Source organism: Pinus tabuliformis, chromosome Q (assembly GCF_031772625.1).
Source record: "Pinus tabuliformis cultivar Carrire ecotype Pingquan chromosome Q, CPIR1, whole genome shotgun sequence".
In the NCBI taxonomy this organism is placed as follows: Eukaryota; Viridiplantae; Streptophyta; class Pinopsida; order Pinales; family Pinaceae; genus Pinus; species Pinus tabuliformis.
Genome location: NC_142296.1, coordinates 1,114,691,260 through 1,114,709,178, shown reverse-complemented (window position 1 = coordinate 1,114,709,178; position 17,919 = coordinate 1,114,691,260). Strand labels below are relative to the sequence as shown.

The window sequence follows — 17,919 nt, the reverse complement described above, 5'->3', positions numbered from 1 at the left end:
TTCCTTAATGGCTTTAATTTTGCTAGGGTCTACCTTAACTCCTTCATGAGATACAATATGACCCAGATATTCCACCTCTTGTACTCCAAAGAAACATTTGGATCTTTTTTCATATAATTGTTTCTCCTCCAATAGTTGTAGCACCCTGTCAACATGTTCAACATGATCCTTCCAAGACTTGCTATAGATTAGTATATCATCAAAAAATACTAACACAAATTTTCTAAGGAAGGGTTTGAAAATGGAATTCATCAAACCTTGAAATGTAGAAGGTGCATTGGTAAGGCCAAAAGGCATGACCAAAAATTCATAATGACCCTCATGAGTTCTAAATGCTGTTTTTGGAATGTCTTCAGTCTTCATTCTGATTTGATGATATCCTGAATGAAGATCCAACTTGGTGAAATAAATTGATCCATGCAATTCATCCAGTAATTCATCAATGATAAGAATGGGAAACTTATCTTTAATAGTGAGCTTGTTGAGCTCCCTATAATCTTGACACATGAGCCATGATCCATCCTTCTTGTGCACCAATACTACTGGAGTAGACAAAGAACTTTGACTGGGTTGAATTATACTAGCCTCTAGCATTTCTGCGACCATATGTTCAATTTCACTCTTTTGGGCATAGGAATATCTGTACAGCCTGATGTTTGGAGGAACACTTCCTGGAATCAGATGAATAGCATGATCATGATCACGAATAGGTGAGAGACCTTTGGGAGTCTCAAATACCTTGGAATGATTGTCTAAGACTTTTTGGAGATCTGGAGAAATAGATGATTTCAATGTGGAAACATCTAGCGAACATAATTGTGTAATTACACCTTTTTGTTCCTTTTTTAGAAGCTTTGTCATACTGTTAGAGCTGATTATATTTCCCGGTTTCCCTACAACACCCTTTAATTCAACTTCCTTTCCTTCTGCAGAAAATTTCATGAAAAGTTCTTGAAAATTAAAAGCTATTGTACCCAAGGATTGTAGCCATTGGACTCCTAGTACAACATCAACACCTCCCATTGGAATGGAAAGCACTGGGTTAGTCAATACATATTCTCCCATGGATAGCTTGATATTATGGCACTTTCCAGAGCAATTTATTGTTCCTCCATTTGCAACCATCACTTGACACTCTAGTGCTAGATATAGGAAGCAATTCAATTCTTTTGCTACCTTACAATGAATAAAATTGTGGGTACTTCCTGAATCAATCAACACTATTACCTTTTTCTTCTTGATTTGTCCATCTATCTTGATGGTTTGAGGAGTGGTAATTCTAGCCAATGCATTACAAGATATGGTCGGATTCATTTCTTCTTTATCTAGGCTTTGTTCCTAGAGTATATCCTCTTCTTTTGACCTTTCTTGCTCCTTTTCTTCTTCCTCTTCACAGTCTATGTAGAATAATTTCTTCTCAGCACACTTATGACCTTTAGTGTATTTTCTATCACAACTGTAACAAAGCCCTTTTTCTCTTTTTTCTTCCAATTGTTGTGGTGTCAACCTTATAGGTTATTGAAGACTAGGTTTGTGCAACTGTACCAATAACAGTTACAGGGGTGGCCACACAACTATCCCTAAAATAGTTATGTGATCCCTACAACGTTCAAGGCCATTAATGTAGGGATATCACCACGCTTTTATAGCCTACAAATGTGGTTATTTCCTTGACTATTTAGTCTTTAGGCAAACCACCCCACATGCATACAACACCTATATTTTCACACATTTGTGTAATTATGCATCAATTTCCTACTTAGTTTCTAGTGCAAATGTGCATGATACCGTCATGGTCATTTATGTGACTAACAATATCCTATTCACAAGGACCTCACAAATCCCTCTAAGTCACATGCCTGGGTGTGGGCCCCAAAGCATAAAATTGGCCATACAATACCACATCATATGACCCACCTAACCTAGCTATAAAATTGATAAAATTTTGAGTGGTAGGACTCACCTGGCTCCAATCACAATTCAAATGGATTTCCATGGCCACCAAATATCCACAAGATTATGTGTAGACTCACTCACACACTATCTCACTATAGTATAAATGAGGTGGCATTGTGGACCCCACCTTCTTGTATACACCCAAACTAGATACCCCTATGGGGCCCATAAGCCCCATTTTCAACAAAGTTCACACCATTTGGATTAGGTCACAACATACTTCACAATGGAAACTTCAGTTCAACCTACTAATTTTTTTAGTTTTTCCCTTACTGTGCTTGGGATCATCCTTAGGTATACCTTATTGTTGTTTCATTGATTCACATACACATTTTCATTATCAATTATATAAATGTGGTACTTTCACATGGGGTGTTGGTTTCATGATCGCAATAAATTTTTTCCACTTGACATAGCACCCAGACATCAGACAATGGCACAAAAATCATAGTATAATCCCTCACTAACATGATAGGTTTCTCCCCCCCCAAAAAAAAATGCATAACCCAGTACACCCCCTTGTGTTCACCAAAGGGCCCTCATTCCCGACCTTATTTACCACCAACTTCCAATTGAACATGGTAAATTTCTAAAACATTTGGTAGTTTCTCACTACCAAATGCATTCATTCCCCCACCCTATGCATTCATTCCCCCACACCATCATGTAGATCACCACACATTAGGTTACCCATTTTTGTGTTTGTACATTATAAGCCACTTTTATATTTTTTTGGCAAGTGTACAAAGATTCCTTTTGAAATCAAGAACCTCACCCATTTTTATGCCTATTACCCAATAGTAGTCCCTAGTCACCCTTGGTTGGAGCACAAATCTTATACCTCATCCACTCAACATTTATTTCATGTTGTGTCCCTATGTCACTTCTAAAGAGAACATCATATTGTAGTTTACGCATTAGACCCAATCATAACAACCATTTATCAATCCCTCGGATGTCCTCATGACTCAAGAGCTTATATTTTCCAACTTGTTTTCTCTATTGCCACATGCATACATGCTCTAGCCTTTGTAAGTTCATAGTACCCATATCATCTTGTTACCCTCAATCGTCATTCACTTTTCACCTTTACATGGTTATCTACCTATATCAAGTTTTAAGTGGATGTCTTGGAAAACTTGTTTTTTAGATGGTATCATCTTCCTTCCTTTTGATAGTGGTTCTTATTTTCAAGGAGTGAATTTGTACCTTGGTCTTCACAACCATTTAGTGAGGACCTTGGGTGGAACAATGGGAGTCATCATTACCATTTATTGCATTGATACCCTCGATGTTTGATGCCACCAATGTTTTCACAGTAGGGGAGTGTTGTACAATGTGACATATGTCATTTTCACATCTGGTATAAGACCCATGCACCTGATAGAAACCTCTATCAATAGTGTCCTTCATCCTCTATTGTACCTAGTGCATGGGGGCATACCCATCAACCTTTTTTCATACATGACCCCAAGGGAAAAGTAGTTATCTACTTCAACAAACAACAAGTATGTTCTTTAGCATCTTTTGACAAGACTCATCTTGTGTATTTGTAATCATGTTACTCAAAGTCATGATCATGGTCATGGGGCATGCCCAGCTTGTATGTATTTTTTTGTACATACCTTGTATTAGCACTAGATTATATGATTTCTTCTGAGGGATCCCCTCCACTCTTTCCAAACAAGAATCTCTCTCCCAAGAAGTCATCAAGGCTCATCTTTAGGAACTAAAAACGTGATGTATTTCGGCTATATGTTTGCTTCTAACCTCATACATCAGGGATCAACTATTATCACGAAAAAATCGTACACCCAATTACACATGCTAGGAAATTTGCAGCATAACAAAAACAACATATGCAAGTGTACTAGTGATACTAGTAAACATCATGCATCAAGAAAAATCAAAGGTTCCTAAGGTTTCATTTAAAAAATTGAACCACGCAAAGGTACTTTATCATTTTTTACATAGATCCATGTGGTTGTTTCTTCGATAGCCATTTGGATTAAAAAAAGTGGCAACTCAGCAAAACATGGACCACTTCTCATTGAATAAGTAGACTACTACTAAAATGACATGTCTTGATGGCTAAGTCTCGAGTCATTCCACTCCTGAATTAGCATTAACGAGCCTCCAAAGGACTCATCTTGTCTCCCACTAGATCAAATATTATTAATGAGCTATACAAAGCCAATGATTTGTCTTGAGCCTATATATATTAGCAGAATTGGGGCCAAAACAAATGAGAAGATTATGCAAAGTTATGCTGCCAAATTGTCAAGTCAATGAGCACTGTTTTGCATTGAGAGAGTTCACCATTGAGAGATTTATTGTAACTTCTTTAAGGAGAGAGTTTTTCTTGTAAAGAATAGGGAAGAGATACCTTCCTTTAGAATATTTATAGAGCCCTATTGCTTAACATACTTCCTTTAGTTTCTCTCTAACGATTTTTTTTATCTCTTTACACCAATCAATGAAGAGGTTTTTTTTCCATATTCTTTTGTTAATTTCGTTTGTTTTCCATAGTTTGGTTCTTTGTATCTCATGTTCTTTCATAGAAATAGCTACATTGATTTTATTTTATTTTATTTACCATTCTAACCATATGATTGTTGGCTCTCTTATACGTAACAATTGGTCTACAATAGATAGATTTTTGGTCCACCCTTGCATCAAGTATCTAAAAACAACTAAGATGTGGGATGAAATAATAAAATAAACTCTTGTTGTCGGTCTTGGACAGTTATACAATGCAAGGATAGTACTATCATTTATTGGCTTAGATATTATTCCACTTCCATGTTCTCTTTTATCATAATCAATTTCTACTTTATTTCAACACCTCTAGTTATCATACAAAATATGGACCTTGGTTGACATATACAATAAATTGTTTCATGAGATTGTGTTACAAATGTGAAGAACAACATGAACAACATAAGGCCATCCACATTTTTCCATATATCATTCATCAAGCCATCATCAATCATACTTTAGATGAATTCAAAATATTGAAAAGACATCACGAATGAATGAGAGGAAAAGAGAATAAAATACTATTTAAATTTAATGTTAAGCAAGCATTAATAATTCATTAGACCATCTAATGGTCACTCTCCCAAGAAACAGATACTCTAACACAAGAGAATACAATCTATATGACCACATACAACCTCTCGATTAATGAGAAAAATATTCATACGACCTATAGATGTTGAGCATTTCACTAACTTTCCAAGGGGTGGATTCTTGAGGTTTATTGTGTTGTATATTATCCTTGAGTAACCTATAGGTAGCCAAAGAAAGATCTAAAACTCATCAACTAGCCCGTGGCAGCCATGGAAAATCATTGGCATCTTTTCCGCACTTTAAATAGTCAAATTCACAAGAAGAGTAGATTTAGAAATTCCCTACAAGATTGCAACAACCAAATAATTATGTCTATAAATCTCTCATCTCATAAATTAAACAACAATGGAGAATAAAGAGATTTTGGGTTATGCAATTACTAATGATCGCTGTAAATATGACGGAAAACTCCAACACTACGACTATGAATGAGATTTCAACTCAATAAGTAAACATAATAACCATTAAATCTATAGAAAAATCACTAGAAACACATAAAAGTTTCATCACACCTTCATTACACCACGTGAGCAAGTTAACATGGTAAATAAACAAAATATAAAGATAAATCAATGCACATGGAGACATTATTTAGCCTAGAAACCTGAATAAGAAAGCCAATATTTGATTGGATTTAGCCAAGCTCTAATATTATTTAGCAATGTGTAGGTTACATGATCTTTAGCTCATGTTCATTCTCACTTGGAAACCCAAGGTACATTTCATTCATTATCAACCAAAGAACCCCTCTTCCTTTGTAGGGAAACATTATATAGAATGATGGATGAGCTAAGGGATAATTGGAAGGTCAAGTTCCCCAACCATTCGGCTTCCTCGGGCTCATTACTTCTCTCCTACCTTTTCTCTTATTATATTTGAGGATAATTATCATGCTTTTATTTTTTAAATATGTGATATATTTAAAGAATAAATAAAAAAACTTACAACTTACATTTCATATGCTAGTCTATTTTATATTAATGCAAAGGTGAACACCAATTGTAATGCCATGATATATTTTTTAAACACTTTTTCTTGCAACTTACATTTCATATGTAAGTCTTAGATTTGATATTAATGTAAGGGTAGAAATTGATTGTAACAAAATGGTTCCTTCACACCAAAAACCTAATCTCCTTCCTCATATGTAGCCTCAGATCTTGTTGGTTCCAATCATCATAAAGCTTATGCTAATAGCGAATTGTCTCACACTTACTAGTTAGTTACCAATGCTTCCTTAATTGACAGAGTGGCCAATGTTGTTCCCTTGAGACAATTTACAAATAATGCAATTAAAATCTTCACATTCTTCTTCCACTTTGTTGATATACCTATTTTTCTTAAACAATATTGCCAAAACAATTTTCAACTGTGTTTCTTTGTTTATTTCTCGATCTTGAAGCTTCATGGAGAGAAACTAAATTAAGGCACTATTTCTTCAATTTTACTCTCCCTACTTTGAACAAATCACTATAAATCATTCCTTGGGTCCATGAGAACCCAAAATAACAAGACATTATCAAAGATTCATTTTTGGAGAGAAAGAAAGAAAACCCCAAGCCCAAGAAACAAAACCCCAACCAATGGATTGAAGGAGGGACACCAAAAGATAAAGTGTCACCCCTTATGCATGAACCAAAAATTGAGAATTTCTAGGTTGAATCCCCACATGACATAACAGTTCAAATTTCAAGAAACCAAACTAGTCAACTAAAGTTGAGATGTGAAAACCACACATTTATCAATGTCCCGCTATAAAACAAAGCCACCAAACAAGTGAGGCTATGAACAAATAAAGTCCCTGAATCAATGAAACATGGAATCAAATAGTTAAAGAACCACTATTTACACAGAAGAGAGTGGAAAAAGAAAATGAATTTGCATTCAACCACAAAATCCTAGAACTCAAGAATATCAAACCACCAAGTTGAGAACCGAACCAAGGGTCAAAATACCACAGAGTTAAGGGCCACTCTAATTCTTACCTATCGAAACTAGAGGTTAAAATACCAGAGTCACCAAATATTTGGATCCAAATCCATGTTCATAATCCCCCCTTAACCATGTGATTATAGGCTTACCAATTCGTAATTGTAATAATAATACAATTGAGGTGTGTGACAAGAGATCCATCGTGACACCCCCAAGCTTACAACATGTGACTCATACTTCTTACTAGGAGCTAGGGTTCCCTATGATATGAAATTTTGTGGAGGAAATATGTCTTGATGGGATTGGTTGAAAATAATTCCTTCCGTTAATAACAATATTTCCCCCATTTTCTTACATGGTTTTATTTTCATAATTGTATGTTAGTTAATTATTTCATGGACACATGAAATTTTTTATTTCTAGAATGTGAGATAAGGATTATTGGATCCTAATGAACCTCAATACTAATCTATAATCAAGGGGATTTGTGTCAAGAACCATATATCAAAAAATTCTTCAAGTTCCCCACCATAGTCAAATTATGAATCTTATGTAAAAAAGCAAGCTTTAATCCTTGTAGAAGGGTATACGCCTTGACAAGATTGTTAGAAATAATTCCTAGAGTCCATGAATAGGAGAATTATATAATCCCTCATGGGTTATTGAGAACCCCACTCACACTCGCCACCTTGGGGTTCCATTTTGGGTCCTTCAATTTTGAGGACCCAACAAAACAAAGAACAAAATAATTTTGAAATTCTCGTGGTGCGAATTGGCGTTGTTGCGTGAATGTGGCCATTTTTGTTTGGATTGAGAAGAGGGACATTACGATATAATATTAAATTGAGTGATACATTGAATTTCTCCCTTATCTAAATGTTGGTTAGGAGTGAATTAGATCCCTCTAGAATTAAAAAACAATTCTGAAAGCAATGCTTTAGCTTTAATTGTCATTAGTTCTAGATGAGTTGTCATATATTGAAAGATAGCTTGATTTCTTCCCAACCAAACTTTCCATCATACAAATTTAAAGATTTCAATCTAGATCCTTTTGAAAAGAGGATTTCAATGGAAGGACCCTAAGAAACAACAATAGTTCCAGGTCTCAAATAATTGCTTCAAAGAATTATGCCTCCTAAATGGGTTTTTAGACCCATCAACCATCTTGGACCAAACCCCCATAATATAATAGACAAGTGTTAAACACTTATGTAGATTTAAATTTTTACTTAAAATAATGTCAAACTTTATTAAAAAGCATTAACCTCCTTTTATTAACTTAAGAACCTCTTTTAGTAGCTTACCTTCCTTTTATTTATGTTATTGTTATGGTTATGGTGTTCCTTAAACACTCTTTAGTAATCAACATAAAGAATTACTTTTAAATTGAGTTGTTTATGGATCCAATTGAGGATATGATTAGCGGTAGCAAACAAATGAATGTGCAACACTTGCAAGTGTTGGTTTGTTTTATATTGTGACTGGATTAATTTATGACAATGTAATTTGAGGGGAACCCATGAGGTATAGATCAATTAGTTTGTGTGGGGTTTAGTCTACTTTAGGTCTCAAGCTCAAATATCATGGAGAGTGTTTTAGGGTGGAAGCTAATTTTGAGGGGTACACTATCCATATTGATGTACATATACATTGCCTAACCTTACCTACCCTACATTTCCTACCCTTTAGGAGGTATTGCTATTTTTAACAGTGTAATTATTTATAGTGTGTCTATGTTTAGAAGGAGTTACATGTTGTTTGTGGAACCTATTTATGTTCTTCATTCAAAGGCCTTATTTTTTAGCTACATTTGTATCCTAGTTCTTAATGAGAGGGTGTTGGGGGGCTTACTGTCGACTATTGTCTCCAAGTGGTCTAGGGGAGGTGGCGACAATTCTTTAGAGTTCCTCCTAGTGGGGATTTAGGGGAAATGCCCATGAAGATAATTTTTTGGAAATTTTTCCTTATAAATTATTATAATTTTGTAGCCAATCTTGATTGTTCACCATCTATCACATTCTAATGGTAGAATTTACTTGAAGGGTTTTGGGGCCTAAAAGGAAACCCTATTTTTATAAGGGAATTGTATTGTGCTTGTGTATTGTTGAGAGGGCATTGTGATTAAGAGATAGGATATTTTGAAAGAATGAAGAGGAGGTTGCAATGGATGTGCTTCATGTTATATCCCTTCATTTTGTTATATGGAATAAAAGGAATCATTGGTTGTTTCTCTGTGAACATACCCAAATTGGGTGAACCATGTATATTTGTGTCTTCTTTGTATTGTTTTATTCTATGTTTTTATTTCCACAATCATTTTTATTTTATTGATCTATGATCTTAACATAGACATGTGGGATGACACATGGCAGTGACTAGCCATTAATTGGGTATTGACATCCGATTATTTCTTATCTATTTTTGCACACTTCCTTGTCTCTAGCCACCTTATCCACAAATGTGCACTTCCTTCCTATTTTTGGGGACAAACCTTATCAATAACCCTATCTACTTATCCCTTTATCCTAAGAAACATTATCCTTGGATTTTCAGTGTTAGTCTTGGAGTGTTTAGTGTTTCTATATATTGGAGTTAGGAGTGGAGTGTGAGAGTTCCTTCTTTCAATTCTCACTTTATTATGGCTCATCCTATCATTAGTCAACTCTATTATTGACTCTAACTCTATTTTAGACTCTACAACTCCATTTTTGACTTAGTTAACTAAGAATAAGGAAAAATTATTTTTCTACTTATTTTACATGCACAAAGAACCACACTTAATGCACCATTACTAATACAGTTTCTTGTATCACAACTACATATTATAATTAATCCATGTAATTCCAAACTCAATAAAAACATCTAAACCTAACCGAGTCTCCTAATCAAATATGATAACCATTCTTCTAACCTAATTTGAAAAGAAAAATAAATAATTTAAAGAATTAACGATAGATAATAATGCACTCACGTTCACCTTTAATGATGTTCTTCATATAATGAAGAATAGGTCAAAGACCCCAGTGTGAAGAGGGAAGGATGCACACTTTTATGTCTGTCGTTCTTCTCGCTTATATGTGCCCACATGTGATCGAAACAAGTTAAATTGCTTTAAAAGTGAATCTACTTTGTAGGTATAAAGAAATTAATTGTTATATTTTATATATTTATTTTTTAATATTATATGTATTATTGATTTTTTTTTAAGTTTGGTTAAATTATATTTTTATCAGGTTTAATATTTTATGTTAATTAAGATTTGATTATCATTTATCTAAACTGATTATTTTTTATATAGAATAATTTATTATAATAAATTACAATAAATTTAAGTATTTGTATTAGAGAAACTTTTTCAAAATCTACTTAAAAAGTAGATATTTTTATTTTATTTTGGGAATTTAAAAAGTAATATTTTCCAATTTTATTTATGGGGTTGATTTTCAATTCTTGAACATAGCCTTTTGGTATTTCAAAATAAAGTAAATTTATACTAGTCCATAATTTTTTTGGTATTTCAAAATTAAGTAAATTTATATTAGTTTATCAATATAAATTAAATGATTGATAAGGATTAATAAACATCATAACATTTATATCATGATAAATCTAGCATTGGCATAAATAAATAAACATATTGAAAATTAACTAACTTAAAACTTATCATTTTATTATTATTATTATAAAAAGAATTAATATATGAGTTAAACATATATACATTTAAAAAAATAGATAACAAGATTATTGATGAGGAAGATTCACCTCACTTTACAATGGAGATCGTTAACTTGCAAATAAGGTTCATTACAATATCTTAACTTACTATCAACATGTCCAAAAAACCACAACTCATATTTATATAACACATTCATATCAACATTTTTTCAATTAATTAATTTAATTAAAAAAACAAAAAAACATAATTATTTTGTAAATAGATCTTAACATTTATCTATGTATATTATAATTATTAAATACTCTTAAAATATTTTAAAACATCACATTTTATTTTGTAATATTTTAATTTTGATTATATTAAATTTATATATTTCACAACGTCCTTTCCCAATGTTATTGGGTTTTTAGATTTTTTATTTTATTAAATTTTCATAAACCATCAAATACATCATTCATGTATTTTAACATATAAAATGCAAATTTTTTATATATTTTTTTATTTAATAATTTTATTAATTCACATGAGATATCATTATCACATACATATAAGAACAATGTAAATAACTTATCATTTATAAAATTATAAAAATATTTTTTTTATTTAAAAATAAAAAAAATCTTTTTTTTTTTTGTTAATTATTAATTAGAGAGAATCTTGGATGTGGTCTGGAATAATAAGTAGGTTTGATTGAGATTGTCGTTGTATATTTACTTACAAAGATACAACTGTAATGATAAGTAGGTTTAATTGAGATTGTCGTTGTCTATTTACTTACAAAGATACAACTGTGTGTCTCTGTTATAGGAGGATTTATACAATGTTTATAAAAAAAACAATATATATATATATTTTTTTTCTAATTAACACCAGCAAATGTTTCAAGTTATACAATAAAGAGAGAAATAAATCAAACTTTTCAAATACTTTGAAAAAATAACATATTTTAGTATTTATAAAGTGCATATTTTCAACCTTTTCCAATTTAAAGCAATGTAAATTTCGAATCAAATCTGAAATCGAATTTGAAGGCTTGGTAACTATGTTGTGTGTTACTAAAAATATGGTATATGCTACTTAAAAAAATATTTAATTTTTTCATATCTAATTAAATTTGAAATAAAATTTGAACTCTTGGTATTGAATTTGAATTCTCCATAATTATGCCCTATGCTACTTAAAAATATAGTATATGTTATTAAAAAAATATTTTAATATATTGTTGAATTGAGGTTATGATCTATAATAGCTATAAGTAGAACTTCCGCGTAAATCACATAAAGAGAGACATTTGTCGACGCGGAACCAACTAGTGTGGCTCATCGTCAGGACAAGTTGAAGAAACAGATCCAGCTTTGCATGCTAAATAGTCTGAGCAGAGCCTCCAACGGCTATCTTCATCAACTACTAATTTTGACTAAAGGACAGTAGTCAAAATGATAATTTAATGGGAGATAGTTATCATACCATAGATTATATAAAAGAAATAATTCTATTAAGGTAATCAACTTCTAGAATTATTTTTTTTATATAATCTATGGTATGATAACTAACTCCCATTAAATTATCATTTTGACTTTTTGACTACTGTCCCTAAGTCAAAATTAGTCGTAGTCGTTGATGAAGATAGCCCTTTGAGGCTCTGCTCACACTATTTAAGATGCAAAGCTGTATCTATTTCTTCAACTTATCCTGAAGATGAATCACACTGGTTGGTTCGAAACGGGTTGAAAAATACCTCTCTTTATGTGATTTACACCCAAATTCTATTTATAACTATTTTAATATATTTAATAAAAATTAAATCCCTATTATCTACTTAATAATAATTAAATTAAAATTCTTAAAACTCTATTCCATTTCAACATTAAAATTATTACCACTAAATCCAACCTGATATTACGACAAGATAATTTCTTCAACTTATCCGGGAACCTGATATTACGACAAGATAATTTATCCAACTTATCCTCACGGTTGATGCCTGTGGATGAAGGCTAGGAGCTCTCTAATTTACTTTTCTGCAGTCCCGTCGGATTTCTACTTGCGTTCCGGCCGAAGGGCTGAGGTTCCCCATTTTGATCATGGCTCTTTTGAAGCTTTCGAAGAAAGCAGTCTGATCGGAAGAGTACTGATCAACTGTACTACTAGTTACAGACCCTGAGGCTGCGGGATCGTATAGCGTGCGATCAGAGTGCAGAACACCCTTCTGCTGCTTCAAGTTGGCAAAGTAAGAGTTATCAAAACGGGCTGGCGTTACGTAGTCAAGAGACGAAGGCAACTCGTCTCCACCAGCCCGAGGACACTGCCCTTGTAACTGTTGCAGGAACGACGTATTGATTGTAGAGTCGGGGCGGTCATCGCCGCTATGGTTGTATAAAGTTTGCCTGAACACAACGCACCTAGTAATCCCGATTGTATGGGCTCCTGAGGAGAAAATCACCATAACACAATTCATTTTTGTAAAATTTAAATCTAAAAATATAAATATATAAGCAAGTGATTAATTTTATAAAGTTTGAGTAGATTTTGGAAATATTTCAGAATAGTTTTGTATTCGAATTTGGTAGAAAAAAAAAAAAAAAATTTGGTAAAATGTTTTGCCAATGATATCGATAATAAAAATAGATTTAACGCCATAAAAAACCCCTCAAAACCACTCTTGTAAAAGAAATTAATCTCTAAAATATACCATTGAATAAAAGATAATGCTACTTCTCACTGAAACTTACAAACTTCATATAAATAGTAAAGAGAAATGTTGCATTTTATATATCAGTCACCTGAAAGTGAAACCATATCTTCCAGAGAAAGGCCTTTTGATTGGAAGGATGAGTTAAGTGTCTGAACATCGGAGAAGGGTGACGGTATCTGCTTGTTCGCTTCATCAAAACTCGCTGTTCTTGAATCTTTCCTCCCTAGAACAACATCCCAAGAAGGTCCACCAGTCTGCAAAAAAAGAGGGGAAAATAATTAAGAAAACTGTTTTTTTGCTGGGATAATTAAGAAAAGTGTTCTTATTTTAGCTGGTATTGTTGGTATTTGAGCATAAACACAGGATACCAGATTTAGGATTTACCTTCACGGATATATCAGCCTTTCTTTTTAAGATATAAATCCAAACCTTTTTGGAATAGTTACCCATAAATATTACAAAATACAAAATAAGATGCAACTGCATAAGACACTATAAGGATTTGAATCAATATAATCTAAAACTTCTTTACCATTATGACTCCTTAACTATTCATTTTGTTTTTTTTTTAATGGAAATGCATTTTATTTTGTAAATTAATTTTTTTTTAATGGTTATACAAGCTTAATAGCTTTTGATTAAGGTAAAAAGTAAATGGTTGTGATTCTTTAAGTATATATATTTTATATTTCACATTTGTGATTACAAGTTTCAAACAAAATTCACCAGATAGAAAAAGGAAAAAGAACACAACATAGAATATTTAGATTAATAGATATTTAGATTATTTTAGAATAATACAATATTTAGATTATTTTTTTTTAAGTAGAATTGTTTTATTAATTTGTTTTTTTTTATGAATTTAATGTTTATAAAAATCTCTTTAATATTTGATATGATATGTAGATTTTATAGTTCGATTTTTTTATTCCAATATATCTTTTTCAGATTTTAATTAAAATTGACCAAAAATATATGTCAATGAAAGTCAAACATACAATATTTTTATCATCTTTTTCTTTTTTAAAATTAATGTAATCTAATTAATAAGGATTCAATGCCTTGACAAATCTCTTTAATACTTGATTATGCAGATTTCATAATTCAAATTTGTGATTCCAACACATCTCTTTCCAATTTCAAACAAAATTTAACAAAAAAAATTATATTAAAAAAAAGCCAAAACATAGAATATTTAGATTATCATTTTTTTAATTAGATTAGTCTAATTAATAGAGAGTTTGAGCTTTTTCAAATTTTTTAATTTGAGTAGTTCAATTAATAAACATTTTGCTTGCCCTGAATCTATTCAATCCATTTGTATAATACATTTTAAATAACAAAAAAATCACAATCTGACATAAAATTGTATAAATAAAATATAATCCAAAACTAAAATTTTTATTAGTTAAATTTTACCTTGTTAATTTATAAAACAACAACAACAAAGCTTAATATGTCTTTAATTTATAATACTAGTTTGTAGTTTAAGAAACCATTTGAAATCACCCAAACTATCTCTTTTCTCTCCATATATATATATTAATTACAGGTGAAAATTGACTTAATCTAACCTATATTATATATAAGTATATAAAAACATAAACATTATATATTCAATATATTACTTGCGAAAATTGACATAATCTAACTTATATGATGAGAATAATAATTATTCTCCCAAACCACCGCATCAAAAATTATGGCAATTTCTACATAATCTAGATTTTCCTTCCTACAAACACTTAATTAAATAAGTTTAGTCATATAATTTACTTTGTAGACAAAGTGAATTTTAAATGAAAATTTAAAATTAAGTATATATTATGTATCACTGTTAAATGTGCTGTAGCATTCACAATTAGGAATTTGAAGAATACCAGGACAACGCTATCCCTAGCTGCAATGGCGAGAATATCAGCACAGGAAACAACTCCAGGGCACCAATATTCAAGCTGAGATTTGATTACATCAATCACTTCAAATCCTCTGAGAGAATTGTTATTTGGTCCCGCAGTTTTCTCTCCCCGAAACGTAGGAGTATCGTCCAGGAGTACAGAGGCATCACAGCCCTGCAAAAGAGGATTCGTCCATTAAAAAATTATCTCAGAGATGCAAAACGAAAACTTCAAATGTATCAGGAGAGTGATTACATTTACAAAACAATCATGGAAATGCAGACGCAATATGGAAGCAGCAAGGCGAGTTTCGTTCTGCACAGCCTGAGACATAACGCCGACCACAATTCCTTCCACCGCCGGACATGTCTGGCCATAAAAGCTCGAACCCGTTCCTGCGCCTGATCCATAGGGTGGGCTGTTGAAACCAGGGGAACTGCCTCCATATCCAGGACTGTAGGGGTACTGGCCAGGGGAGTTGATCTGTCCGTACGGTGGACTGTTAAAATTGGGAGAATTGCCTCCAGATCCAGGACTGTAGGAGTACTGGCCAGGGGGATTGTTCTGTCCATACTGTGGAGTGTTAGAATTGGGGGAATTGCCTCCAGATCCAGGACTGTAGGAGTACTGGCCAGGGGGACTGTTCTGTCCATTCTGTGAACCAACAAAGGGGCCAAAACCACCCTGTTGATAACTAGGACTATTACCAGCTCCTGGGCTATAAGTGTTTTGGTCAAAGGGATTACCCATCTGTGGAAAGCCAGCACTTCTTGTTACCATACACATAAACAGTACCTTTTTTACTGTAATCAGAGCAAGGGGCACTGCCTTATGCATTTTGCAAGATGTACTAGAAGGATTTTTCATTGCAGAGCAACAAATTCAATACAGAGGAAAGCTACAACCAGTGTGCTCTGAACTAGAGATATTCTCACCAAGGTTTATATAGAAAATATTAATATAAAATATTCTAGGGAGGTCCTTGTGAAGACAATATTTTTTTTGCGTGGTTCTGCAGTCGAATACTGGAATTGGATGGAGTTAATGGAGCACTTCCTTTCGAGAATTCCAAAATAAGATGCAGAGCATCATTCTTTTTGAAAATCCACTATGTACTATTATAGGAAAAAACAGGTCGGCCACATCTCAGTAAACTATTAACCTGCAAACACATAAAAAATAATTAAAACGCACTGGATACATAAAATATTTGGCGATGAATCCATATGGATGCCTCAAAATTAATATCTACTTCTGCACTTTATTCCTTGCGAATCAAATGAATCGACACAGACCACCACTTACAGGTTACTGTTCGGAAATTTTTGAAGTGGGAATAGTAGTGTCTCTTAATTTCCATGTTCTGCCACTCTTTCTGTGAGTGCGCCAAATAGTTTAGCTCCACCCGCTTGAATATGCGGATTTAAAAAAATAAATTGTTTTGAGCATTCGCCTGCTGCCACTTAATCTTGTCCAGTATGAGGGCAACTAGCTTGGAAATGATTGAATTTGTGTCACAAAGTGCTCAAATTCATCTTCAGAACTATGGAGTTATAATTATTGATGTAAATTTTATTATTTAAATTAAGGAGACAATCCATCTAAATTTTCTAAATTGAGAAGTATTTTTCTAAAATAAATATTATAAAATTTTAGAACAAAGTTTTATAAGTTTTATAGTTAACTTGTGAGTTGCTTAATCGACAAATGGATAAAAGATGCTATCATTATTCTTATATTAAAAAGATTGAATATGAAAATCATTTTATATCAAATTGTCCACCTTATATTTATAGTATATCTAAATTTTGAAATAAAATATTTGTCCAATACCAATCTTCTTGATCTTTTAACTCAACAAAACTATGATGGTTTTTCTAACACTTATCTTAATGCTTTGGAGTATATAAATAAAACTCATTAAAAAATGGAGTAACCTTTTAACTTAAGTCTAGTAAACCTAATTTGAGTTAAGAACCCTTGCATATCTTTTTGTTATCATAGCTCTCACAAAAGTACTTCTACTAGAAATACTTCTTGAAATTTCTCAAAGATATATTCCTCTTTAAGATTTTCCTTGTATATGGTGTCATGCAATTTTAGCTTCTGTATTGGATGAGTAGTTATGTAGCTAAAAATGTTTCCTTATCCCTAGCAACCAAGCTTCAACATCTTCTTCCTTCTTATTTTCATCATTAAAGGTAGGTGGCTTATTCTTCCTAAGATTTCCTTGCAAATATTCTTACACGTATTCTTTTTTACTTCTATATTAGATGAGTAGTTATGTAGCTAAAAATGCTTCCATATCCCTAACAACCAAGCATCAACATCTTCTCCCTTCTTATTTTCATCATCAAAGGTAGGTGGCCTATTCTTCCTAAGATTTCCTTGCAAATATTCTTACATGTGTATTCTTCTTTCATGTCTAACAATGAAAACTTTTGGACTGCTCTTTGATTCCACAAATGTATAAAAGTTCTGGGTGGAAAAGAGGTGGTAAATAGGGGTGCATTTGAGCTTTGGTGGTATTTCTTGATTTATTAGTCTTTCCATGACACTTTCTTTCTAATGATTTTCCCTTCTTCATCACATATTGAACCTAATCCATCCTCCATATCCATCTACAAATA

At 32.4% G+C, this 17,919-nt stretch overlaps 1 protein-coding gene across 2 annotated transcripts; it reads right to left on the bottom strand.

The window, feature by feature from the left end:
- Positions 1-12,545: 12,545 nt before the first annotated feature.
- LOC149223412 (peroxidase A2-like) lies at positions 12,546-16,449 on the bottom strand. Of its 2 annotated transcripts, XR_016248964.1 has the most exons (5): positions 15,545-16,449; positions 15,272-15,463; positions 13,480-13,645; positions 12,632-13,123; positions 12,546-12,589 (listed from the first exon to the last, which is right to left on the bottom strand). XR_016248964.1 is itself a non-coding variant. In XM_089383283.1 (4 exons), the coding sequence occupies exons 1-4, from the start codon at positions 16,154-16,156 to the stop codon at positions 12,705-12,707; spliced, it is 1,389 nt and encodes a 462-aa protein (XP_089239409.1). In that variant the 5' UTR covers positions 16,157-16,449; the 3' UTR covers positions 12,596-12,704. The 2 variants fall into 2 exon arrangements, 1 of the variants encoding a protein (XP_089239409.1); XM_089383283.1 differs by lacking the exon at positions 12,546-12,589 and having other exon boundaries at positions 12,596-13,123.
- Positions 16,450-17,919: the final 1,470 nt, after the last annotated feature.